We start from the raw sequence: 12,397 nt of genomic DNA, 5'->3' as shown, positions 1-12,397 counted from the left end.
CCTTTTTTGCCTTTACCTCCCTTCTCACCTCATTTGCTCACATTGTATATAGACTTGTTTATACTGCATTATTGACTGTATGTTTGTTTTTACTCCATGTGTAACTCTGTGTCGTTTTATCTGTCGAACTGCTTTGCTTTATCTTGGCCAGGTTCTCAACTTGCCTACCTGGTTAAATAAAGGTAAAATAAAATAAATAAATAAAAAATGGTATGTCACACACTGGAGTTGAACAATAGGAAAGTAATTCTGCTTTGAAAGTTGATAAACTTGTAACCTAACTTTTGAGAAAATGGCCCTTGAATGTTTTGGTAAACCTACTGGAGAGCTCTTCTTCATCTACACTAGCGTTTCCCAAACTCGGTCCTCTGGAGGGGTGCACTTTTGGTTTTTGCCCTAACACGACACAGCTGATTTAAATAATCAAAGCTTGATGATTAGTTTGTTTTGCTAAGTCAAAAACTAAAACATGCACCACTTGGGGTCCAGAGGACTGAGTTTGGGAAACCCTGGTCTACACTCATTCAGCATAGTTCACACACTCTTAACCCCAGGTCGACACTCATTCAGCATAGTTCACACACTCTTAACCCCTGGTCGACACTCATTCAGCATAGTTCACACACTCTTAACCCCTGGTCTACACTCATTCAGCATAGTTCACATACTCTTAAACCCTGGTCTACACTCATTCAGCATAGTTCACACACTCTTAAACCCATCACTTTAAGGATTCACGTGTGAGGGCATGTACTAAACAACCAAAGATTAAGACTAAAGGCTGGTTTATATTACGGGTGTATTCGTAAATTCAATCTGGAGTGCCAGAGTGCGCACTGGGCACTCGTAAACTCAGAGAGTTGGTAGCTACATCAAGACACATGAGAGAACAGCTCACTCTGACCATTTTACTCGCCATAGCCGAGCTGGTTAGGCTGTTTTTATGTTATCCATAGTGTTGGTGACTAACTGTGCTGCTGGCAACAATTTATTTACGTTTTTCCCCCCTGACGTTTACTGACACCGACCACATTATAATATGCAGACTTAAGACATTCTATTGAAACTAGTGACACAAATACTACCAGTTGTTCAAACCTCCATCCCTTTTGAATAAGGGCTAAATGTATTAGTTGTTCTAGCCCACACCAGTGGAACAATAAATGGCTGCCAACAAACTTTCACGATATTTGCATGAAGGTGGCATAATGCAAAATGAACAGAGGTCAACCAAGGACTCTCTATCCTTAGCTTGTTTCCTAAACAATGACTTCTAATGTAGAATCCTCCACATTAAAACAAATGGATATGGCCTGGTTCCAGATCTGTTAGTTCCGTCTTATTGGTTATTGGCGTGACCATGACCATAGAAATTAGCATTACAGCACAAACAGGTCTGGGATCAGGCTAAATAGATTTGCTCTTCACCTGGAACTCCAAAGTGGACTGCTCCTCCAGATCCTCCTGCTTAGCTTGCCTCTCCAGCATTTGAAGCTCATACTCTGAGATATCCAGGGACATGATGCAGTCTCCTTGATAGTCTATGGGTTTGCTGGCCTCTTCCATGGGTTCAGGAACCTTAAAGAGATCTATGTTAGAGTGATTGAGGTCCTCATCTTCTCTGGGTGAGCCCTGATCCATCTGTGTTCCATTGGTTGTGTCTGTTCCGTCAGGACTGAGGGGCTTGTTCTCTGGGAGGTCATGAGACAAAGGTTCTGGATCTATGGTAGAAGCTGAGGTATTGTTCTTTGACAGCAAATCTCTCAGAGCAGTGAGACTAACATACAGGTCCTCCACTAGCGTTGCAACACTACAATGACAAAAGAAAATAAATAAATACATTTGAGACTGGTTACATTTCTGACCTTGTCTGTACTGTACTTATGAATCAGACAAAAGAGTGAACAACAATCTTGATGTTGGAATAGTAATGTCTGTATACTGGACCTCTGGATGTCATTGACTTCTTCTGGGATGCTGCCAGCTAATTCCTCAATTTCATTGGCCATTTGAGACAGCTTGTCCTTGAGGCCAGACTGAGAATTCACTCCTTTATTGGAGCACAAAGAGACATATATTTTGTTTAAAAATACTGCTATTAACCAACCAGTCTAAGTCGGGGGGGGGGGGGGGGGTTCTACTAACTATACGGAAATATTTTATGAAGGTCATACCAAAGATAATCTATCCTTTTACGACCCCTATTTATAATAAATTATTATTGGGGGGGGGGGGGGGTCCTTACTGCTATTAGCTTATTCACTACATGGAACAGATAGCCCCCCCCCCCAAATAAAACTAAAGGAAGTGTGTTCTGAAGTGTCTCTCCTATATCTGAGAGATATAAAAAAAAAAGATCTGACTCATTTCAGGAAACTAGTTGTATGTCGCGCCTCACTAATTCACAGGAGAGCCATTTGAACGTACATTTTTATCAAAATGATTTTTTTTGCAGAAATGCCTTCTGGAACATGAGAACTTTCATGTGCCTTAATAACAAACGTGCATACCATCTGTAAATATGAATACAATTGTTAAATTACGAGCCTAGTTGGTTTAGTCAGAGAAACAGACAGGAACCTTCAAGCTAGCCATGACTGGCTGAGATAATGGATGTGAGCTGGACATACCAAGAGACAAGTTCGGATTGGTATGCCATGTAGCGCGCTTCTGTCTATAACATGAGCTGCTTAGTATGTGTATAAAAATAAAGAAAAACCCTGGAATGGAATGAAAAATGTGTCCAAACTTTTGAATGGTACTGTACATGTTTGTGAGAATCTCACCTTTGCACAAACCCAAACAGTATGGACAATACAGACAGAAGGCAGATTGGCTATACTGACTTCAGACAAGTCTCCTGACACTTGTGGAGGTTGTAGAGCATAAGACAGAGTTCATGAGATTCTCGTCTTTTCATAGAGGGGTCGTAATAGTTTGTAGGCCAAACCGTTCAGACGCTACCGACAATTTTGTGAGAAGACCAATTTTCAGGATGTCTCACGGTCTGATGAACATCGTTCTAACACCGGTCACCTTTCACCGCAAATGCAGAAGAGCGACACAGGCGGAACCGGTGGATTGAGGCCACAGGCGGAACTGGTGGATTGAGACACAAATATCTTAAACTGACCCAATTACAGGGGCTGAGTCACTGGCTTGCTGGGGCTCTCTCATGCCGTCCCTGGAGGGGGTGCGTCACCTGAGTGGGTTGATTCACTGTTGTGGTCATCCTGTCTGGGTTGGCGCCCCCCCCCTTGGGTTGTGCCGTGGCGGAGATCTTTGTGGGCTATACTCAGCCTTGTCTCAGGATGGTAAGTTGGTGGTTGAAGATATCCCTCTAGTGGTGTGGGGGCTGTGCTTTGGCAAAGTGGGTGGGGTTATATCCTTCCTGTTTGGCCCTGTCCGGGGGTGTCCTCGGATGGGGCCACAGTGTCTCCTGACCCCTCCTGTTTCAGCCTCCAGTATTTATGCTGCAGTAGTTTATGTGTCGGGGGGCTGGGGTCAGTTTGTTATATCTGGAGTACTTCTCCTGTCCTATTCGGTGTCCTGTGTGAATCTAAGTGTGCGTTCTCTAATTCTCTCCTTCTCTCTTTCTTTCTCTCTCTCAGAGGACCTGAGCCCTAGGACCATGCCCCAGGACTACCTGACATGATGACTCCTTGCTGTCCCCAGTCCACCTGGCCATGCTGCTGTTCCAGTTTCAACTGACCTGAGCCCTAGGACCATGCCCCAGGACTACCTGACATGATGACTCCTTGCTGTCCCCAGTCCACCTGGCCATGCTGCTGCTCCAGTTTCAACTGTTCTGCCTTATTATTATTCGACCATGCTGGTCATTTATGAACATTTGAACATCTTGGCCATGTTCTGTTATAATCTCCACCCGGCACAGCCAGAAGAGGACTGGCCACCCCACATAGCCTGGTTCCTCTCTAGGTTTCTTCCTAGGTATTGGCCTTTCTAGGGAGTTTTTCCTAGCCACCGTGCTTCTACACCTGCATTGCTTGCTGTTTGGGGTTTTAGGCTGGGTTTCTGTACAGCACTTTGAGATATCAGCTGATGTACAAAGGGCTATATAAATACATTTGATTTGATTTGATTTGATTTCCATTGGGATTTATTTTTTTTATTTAAAAAATATATATATTTTTCTAATTTTATTTCTGCGGGGGTGTGGACATGGACCTTAGGGGGTTTTAATGAAGGAAACCAATAAAATAACTGGGATTTGAGAAACATAACACATCAAAGAAATCTACACAATACTCACCAGGGTCCATAGTATTCAGTTTGTTGTGAATGATCAGGCCAGCCTAGGCAAGACAAAAAAAAACACAAAAAAAACATGGCTGATAAACCAATACAGAATCTCGCACAACTCTCCCACAAAACCAGTTCTCTATTCTTCCAATTACACAATATGATACAGTAGGTTTTCCCCCACTCACATAAGCATCTGTAGCTGCGTATCTTTTCTGTTCCTGGGAGAGTTCAAAGTCATCCCAATTGCTACAGCGCACATCCTGCTGTTTGAACAGCCTCTTCTTGAACAGGTGCTTGACGAGCCCATCCAGACTCCACCTCTCACCGCATCGCAGCTGGAAATCACAAAGAATTCTAGTCAGTGAGGATATAATACTGCAAGTAGCTTTAGAGCAATCAAACAGTCATTTTGCTATTCCTCATAGCATGTTAGCAGATGCATTTTGGGTGAAATATTCGAGACGGCCAGTATTTTTGCTGTAGTTGGAACGATACCTTTTTAACTTGACATTTTGTTTAGGACTTGACTATATGGTTACACGCCAACAAGTGGAAGTGTTTGATACATTAGCCCACGAGTAAACACATTGGGAGTTGTGTAATAGCTGTAAAATGAGGGTACAATTCTGTGATCTTACTCTTCCATTTGCCAAATCTCCAAGCTCCACGAAATTCTTCAGTTTGACATCAAAGTCAGAGAGTAGCTTCCACATGTCTCCTTCGATGCCCACTCCAACTTTTCGGATTGTCTCATCCTCCAAAAATATCTTCAAGCCAGTTGGAAATCCTGCAAGAAGTCAGAGATATGCAATACAGAAAACCATTGCAGAACAGGTCTAAACGTGTTTCTCATGTGTCGAAATACCGATAAACTATAGGCATAACAGAAGTGATAAGCAGAAAATGATTCATACAATGATAAGTCAATGTTCGAGACATTTCCCCTGTGAACTTTACTTGACATGGGGGAGAGGTGAAAAAGGTAACACTTCTCTACAGAAGCACACAGCTGGACCAAGGCAACTTTCTTCTTCTGGCCTTTGGTGAACGAAGGAGGCCATTCTATGTCAAACCCCACAGCAGAGCCAGGTGAAAGACTAGACCTACGAAGAAAAAAAACAAGAGAGGGACTGATGTGTAAATGAGGTGCAAAATCAAAGTAAAAAAACAATTATTGCCCACTATAATTAATGTACAATGCGGTTGTAACACTTTTGAGATGTTGTTTGCCCCAAAATTTGGATTCAGACATTTATTTTACAGCGGTGAACACATTTTTACAATCAAGACGAACCGACAACGAGTTCCAGATTATAGATACGCCTTCAGAGATGTGATGCATTCTGAGGAAACAGGTAAGCAACTACTCAAAGTGGTGAATAAAGCCACAGCACGCTAAACCTATGACTCCACATGCTAGGCCTACCTGCTTACCACTGTACAACTGACTTAACTGACTGCTCAATCTCTGTGTTATTACATGTATACTGAATGTACTATGAGACTCAGACTGGTGATAGTCTTGATTACCTTAACTCGTCAGACAGAAAAGAGCAGTCATTTTTCTCCTGGCTGAATATGACTGTGCCAGTGAACTCTAGATAAGGAAGGTCATCCTCTATGACATTTCTTTTATAGAGTCCTGTTTGAACCTGTTGAGAAAAACAAAGTGTTACTTATTACCCCCACAGAGAGACTATATTACCAGCTATTCTCCACAGAACTGGGCATATTGGGTTTGCTCTGTGTCTAAGGAAATATGCAAATAAAAGGCCATTCACTATTGTCCATCGTGCACATGTGTTCTTACTCCATGTACAGAAATTTACATTTCCAGTACATATATCACCTATGCAAATGTTGAAGAGTGACAGCATGATGCAGGACTCATCTCATAGATCTCTATACAACACATGGTGTATCAATAAACTGGTTGAATTAAACTCAAGTCGGTATTAATTAAAATGTTCTAACTATAACTAATTAACAATGGTGGTCAAAGGAAATATCACATGCACTAACAATACTGAATATTGAAATGGGTTGAGAGAAACAGTGCAATGGTTTTATTTGCATATGACCCTGCACAGCTCAGGTGGATAGGTAAACATAAGCAAATTAGAGAGTCTCACTGAATTGAAAATTAACCACACCTTGATAGCCAACCTCAGACAGCTGTTGGCAGGCATTTGGAGGCCAGTAGGCCTGTACTACTGGGAATGTCTACACACTGTGCTGGTGATATTTCCATCTGCTAAGAACCAGGAACTACTTCTGGCTTACTAACCATATCAGTTTCGTCGTTCACTATCTTGGACCATACATGTGAGTACTGTTTACTCAACTTCAAATACCTGTTTAAGTGCATCTTTTTCAGTAGTTTCTATCTTCGACATCCACTCAGGTAAATTCCTGTCCGTCATGTTTGAATCTGTCAGAGGGAACGAGTTTTATAAGCGTTAATAATAGTTACAGCATCTACAGTGTAGAATACAACACTGTGGCATGAGTCCTTCCTTGTTTCCAACATTTTCCTATTTTGCAAATACAGTTTAAAAATCAGATTGTATTCCTTAGCAAGCCAAATACACAGCAAAATATGTTGCTGGTGTAAAATAAATCGCTTTACAATGACAGCTGTTTTCATGGCTAGTGTCGCGTTTCCATCTTTATTATAGGCTAACGTTTGCATATCAGTCTGAAATTGTTTAGCATTGGCTAAAACACATGTGCATGCGCTGATACCTGTCATAGCAGATATTTCCAACTTCCCATCGTTAATCCAACAGCTGCCAATTTGTCGGCTAGGTGGCTGTCTGTGTCTGTCTGTCTGGCTGGCTAATGTTCTCTAATGTCACATCAAGGGTTCATGTCAAGAATCCGTGCTAGTTTGCTGAATTCAACGCAAACAAACGTTGTAGTTGACTTGCTTGACTGTTTACTCGTCATGCTATGCTGGCTGCATTAGCTAGATAGCTATGGTTGTCTACGTTCATGTGTTTCCATACTCACTCACGGTGATTAGCTAACTCCAGAGATGGTTCACGTCTATTCTTTGCTAGCTAGTATCTAACGCGTAGTTAACGTTAGCTGCCAAACATGCTAACAACTCGCGCCGTATTCTTCTTCTTCTTGATTTGTAGTCATGTTTTATTCAATATACTCGAGAGTTGCTGCCACGTACTGTTTTGGAAGATGAGTTGCATCTTACGTAACATTACAGCACCTATTTGTATTACTATTTTGGTTACAGTCGCCAACGAATAATAATAATAATATGATCCTACATTTAGCTGCACTTGTGAAACAAAATCGCAGTCATATATCAGTCATCATATCCTAACCCTTTTCTGAGCGTTTTAACAGCGTCATTAAACAGTTCCGGATTTCGGTTAAAAAATTAAAAAATCTAACCTGATGAATAAATAATTATATAATGGTTTATTTTAAGGATGTATGTTAAGACAACATTAATTTCGTTATTATTACAAATGATAAACTGGGTGGTTTGAGCCCTGAATGCTGATTAGCTGACAGCCGTGGTATATCAAACCATATACCATAGTTATGACAAAACATGTATTTTAACTGCTCTAATTACATTAGTAGCCAGTTTATAATAGCAATAATGCATATCAGGGGTTTGTGGTATATTGCCAATATACCATACCCCCTCGAACCTTATTGCTTAAATATACCACGGCTTTCAGCTATTCAGCATTCAAACCACCCAGTTATTAATTAAACAATAAGGCACGAGGGGCGTGTGGTATATGGCCAATATACCACAGCTAAGGGCTGTTCTTAGGCACAATGTAATGTGGAGGTATATTGGCCATATACCACAAACACCTGAGGTGTGTTATTGCTATTATAAACTGGCTACCAGCGTAATTAGAGCAGCTCAAATAAATGTTTTGTCTTACCAGTGGTATACGGTATGATATAATACGGCTGTCAGCCAATCAGTATTCAGGGCTCAAACCACCCAGTTTATAACAGACCGTTGGTAACCCGTTTATAATAGCGATAAGGCAACTCGGGGGTTTGTGGTATATGGCCTCTGCGTTGTGTCGTGCATATGGACAGCCCTTAGCCGTGGTATATTGGCCATATAACACACCCCCTCTGGCCTTATTGCTTAATTATAGCATACAATCACTCCTGGAGTTATTTAAGCCATAAGGCCTGAGGGGGTGTGTTATATGGCCAATACCATGGCTAAGGGCTGTTCATATGCACGAAGCAACACAGAGTGCCTGGATACAGCCCTTAGCCGTGAGGCGGCAGGTAGCTTGGCGGGTAGGAGCATTGGGCCAGCAACCTTTCGAATCCCTGAGTTGACAAGGTAAAAATCTGTCATTCTTCTCCTGAGCTGTTCCCTGGGTGCCAAATACATGGATGTCGATTAAGGCAGCCGTCTGCACCTCTCTGATTCAGGGGGGTTGGGCTAAATGCAGAAGAGACATTTCAGTTGAATGAATTCAGTTGTACAACTGACTAGGTATCCCCCTTTCCCTATATTGGACATATACCACAAACCCACAAGGGGCTTTATCGCTATTAGAAACTAGTTACCAATGTAATTAGAGCAGTAAAAAACATCTAGATTTTGTCATACCAGTGGTATATTGGTATGATATACCACAGCTGTCAGCCAATCAGCATTCAGGGCTAGAACCACCGGTTTATAATTAAGCAATAAGGCCCAAGGGGTTGTTGTATATGGCCAATATACCATGGCTAAGGGCTGTTCTTATAAACGACGCAACGCAGAGAGCCTGGATACAGCCCTTAGCTGTGGTATATTGGCAATGTACCACAAACACCCAAGGTGCCTTATTGCTATTATAAACAGGTTACTAACATAATTAGAGCAGTAAAAATAAATGTTCTGTCATACCCGTGGTATACGGTCTGATATACCATGGCTGTCAGCCAATCAGCATTCAGGGCTTCGAACCTAATCAGCTTATAATGCATTCACGCGGCGTTGTGGCTAAGAACAGCCATTAGCCATGGTATACAGGCCATATACCACACCCCATCGAGCCTTATTTCTTAATTATACAAAGGGTGGGTCTAATTCTGAATTGTGATTGGTTAAAACCACATTCCAGCCAGCGTCTATTCCACAAGTTACCACCGGCTAAATCTATGACTTTAAAATGCCTATTTACTCTGTTCCATCTGACTGCTCAATCCACTGTCTCATCAGCCCAGCCAGGCAATTTCTAAACTTGATCTCCACTATAAAAAGCGTCTAGACATTATCTCACATTTCTTTTAGACTAACATTTAGTTTCCAACAGCGGAGATTTGTATAAACATTGCTATCTGTCTCTGACATTTGCAAAATTGTTTCAATATTCAAATGAGATCTCCAGCTTTTCCCATAGTAGCCACGCACGCCTCCAACTCAATCATCAAGTTTGCGGACGACACAACAGTGGTAGGCTTGATTACCAACAACGACGAGACGGCCTACAGGGAGGAGGTGAGGGCCCTCGGAGTGTGGTGTCAGGAAAATAACCTCACACTCAACGTCAACAAAACTAAGGAGATGATTGTGGACTTCAGGAAACAGCAGAGGGAACACCTCCCTATCCACATCGATGGAACAGTAGTGGAGAGGGTAGCAAGTTTTAAGTTCCTTGGCATACACATCACAGACAAACTGAATTGGTCCACTCACACAGACAGCATCGTGAAGAAGGCGCAGCAGCGCCTCTTCAACCTCAGGAGGCTGAAGAAATTCGGCTTGTCACCAAAAGCACTCACAAACCTCTACAGATGCACAATCGAGAGCATCCTGGCGGGCTGTATCACCGCCTGGTATGGCAACTGCACCGCCCTCAACCGTAAGGCTCTCCAGAGGGTAGTGAGGTCTGCACAACGCATCACCGGGGGCAAACTACCTGCCCTCCAGGACACCTACACCACCCGATGCTACAGGAAGGCCATAAAGATCATCAAGGACATCAACCACCCGAGCCACTGCCTGTTCACCCCGCTGTCATCCAGAAGGCGAGGTCAGTACAGGTGCATCAAAGCTGGGACCGAGAGACTGAAAAACAGCTTCTATCTCAAGGCCATCAGACTGTTAAACAGCCACCACTAACATTGAGTGGCTGCTGCCAACACACTGTCAATGACACTGACTCAACTCCAGCCACTTTAATAATGGGAATTGATGGGAAATGATGTAAATATATCACTAGCCACTTTAAACAATGCTACCTTATATAATGTTACTTACCCTACATTATTCATCTCATATGCATACGTATATACTGTACTCTATATCATCGACTGCATCCTTATGTAATACATGTATCACTAGCCACTTTAACTATGCCACTTTGTTTACATACTCATCTCATATGTTATACTGTACTCGATTTCATCTACTGTATCTTGCCTATGCTGCTCTGTACCATCACTCATTCATATATCCTTATGTACATATTCCTTATCCCCTTACACTGTGTATAAGACAGTAGTTTTTTTGGAATTGTTAGCTAGATTACTTGTTCGTTATTACTGCATTGTCGGAACTAGAAGCACAAGCATTTCGCTACACTCGCAATAACATCTGCTAACCATGTGTATGTGACAAATAAAATTTGATTTGATTTGATAGTAATGAACGTGTCGGGGGTCGGGACGAGACAGACAGGCAGGCAGCTTTTCTCAGCCAGTCGACATCATTAATCAGCTGGCATCCTTTTTATGGATATATACAAGGAAATGTACATTTTAAAAAGGTCAAACGAAACTAATTGCAGCTAGTTTGCAGTCTTTTTTCGCTCCTCTGAACAACAGTGTCCTGACAAGTGAGCACATTTTCTATCCCAGGCAAGATTGCCCATCTTCAGCTCATTGTTATGGATGTATCCAAATAAATGTCACTAGAAACAGCTAAAACCAATGCAAATGCAGCTACTTTGCTGTTATTCTGGCTGCACTTTTTGATGTGACTGTAAGTTAGCCGTAGTTCGCTGGCTAGCTATCAACCAAGGGATAAGAACATTAGGATAAGAACATTTAGCACGAACAAATGGGTCGCGTCTCTAGCAACCGAACTGATAGAACGAACGACCAGCCGGCTTGGGTAGCATCCCTAGATTTGTGTCGGGACTATATCTTGTGGAAGGAAGAAATATTATGAATAAATTAATCAAAATAACATTTCAACCAATATTTGAATATTTTGGTAACCCATTGTATAAAAGTCATAATGCCATCGAAGCCGATGTTTGGAGGATATAACAACACCTGTGCCAATATGTCCTCCAAACACCGGCTTCTCTGGCATTATCACTTAATAAGAAACTGTGTGGTTCGAGCCCTGAATGCTGATTTGCTGACAGCTGTGGTATATCAAAACGTATACTACGGGTATAACAAAACATTTACTTTTACTGCAGTAATTACGTTCGGAACCAGTTTATAATAGCAATAAGGCACCTCTGGGGTTTGTGGTATATGGCCAATATACCACGGCGAAGGGATGTATCCAGGCACTCTGCGTTGCATTGTGAGCAACACTAAGGTAACCTGCCTAAATGATTACCGACCCGCATCACTCACGTCTATAGCCATGAAATGCTTTGAAAGGCTGGTCATGGCTCACATCAACACCATTATCTCAGAAACCCTAGACCCACTCCAATTTGCATACCACACCAACAGATCCACAGATGATGCCATCACTATTGCACTCCACACTGCCCTTTCTCACCTGGACAAAAGGAACACCTATGTGAGAATGCTGTTCATTGACTACAGCTCAGTGTTCAACACCATAGTACCCTCAAAGCTCATCACTAAGCTAAGGACCCTGGGACTAAACACTTCCCTCTGCAACTGGATCCTGGACTTCCTGACGGGCCAACCCCAGGTGGTAAGGTTAGGTAACAACACATCCGCCATGCTGGTCCTCAACACAGGGGCCTTTCAGGGGTGCGTGCTCAGTCCCCTCCTGTACTCCCTGTTCACTCATGACTACACGGCCAGGCACGACTCCAACACCATCATTAAGTTTGCTGATGACACAACAGTGGTAGGCCTGATCACTAACAACGATGAGACAGCCTATAGGGAGGAGGTCAGAGACCTGACCGTGTGG

The 12,397-nt window shown here is 42.5% G+C and overlaps 1 protein-coding gene across 3 annotated transcripts in view; it reads right to left on the bottom strand.

Moving 5' to 3' along the window:
• The window catches only part of wrn (WRN RecQ like helicase), a 40,672-nt gene extending 33,209 nt beyond the window's left edge, over nt 1-7,463 (bottom strand). The window contains exons 1-9 of one of the 3 annotated variants that reach the window (XM_020457743.2): nt 7,012-7,463; nt 6,621-6,697; nt 5,797-5,918; nt 5,224-5,369; nt 4,905-5,053; nt 4,452-4,601; nt 4,274-4,316; nt 1,948-2,050; nt 1,429-1,810 (exon numbers count right to left, since the gene is read on the bottom strand). In XM_020457743.2, the coding sequence (XP_020313332.1) occupies nt 1,429-1,810; nt 1,948-2,050; nt 4,274-4,316; nt 4,452-4,601; nt 4,905-5,053; nt 5,224-5,369; nt 5,797-5,918; nt 6,621-6,697; nt 7,012-7,018 (1,179 nt within the window). In that variant the 5' untranslated portion in view covers nt 7,019-7,463. The remainder of the gene's footprint in view (nt 1-1,428; nt 1,811-1,947; nt 2,051-4,273; nt 4,317-4,451; nt 4,602-4,904; nt 5,054-5,223; nt 5,370-5,796; nt 5,919-6,620; nt 6,698-7,011) is intronic. The other 2 variants (XM_031802812.1, XM_031802813.1) reach the window with 2 other exon arrangements.
• Between the last annotated feature and the right edge of the window lie 4,934 nt (nt 7,464-12,397).

This window comes from Oncorhynchus kisutch, linkage group LG23 (genome assembly GCF_002021735.2).
Source record: "Oncorhynchus kisutch isolate 150728-3 linkage group LG23, Okis_V2, whole genome shotgun sequence".
NCBI lineage: Eukaryota > Metazoa > Chordata > Actinopteri > Salmoniformes > Salmonidae > Oncorhynchus > Oncorhynchus kisutch.
This window is presented reverse-complemented; position numbering and strand designations above follow the sequence as displayed.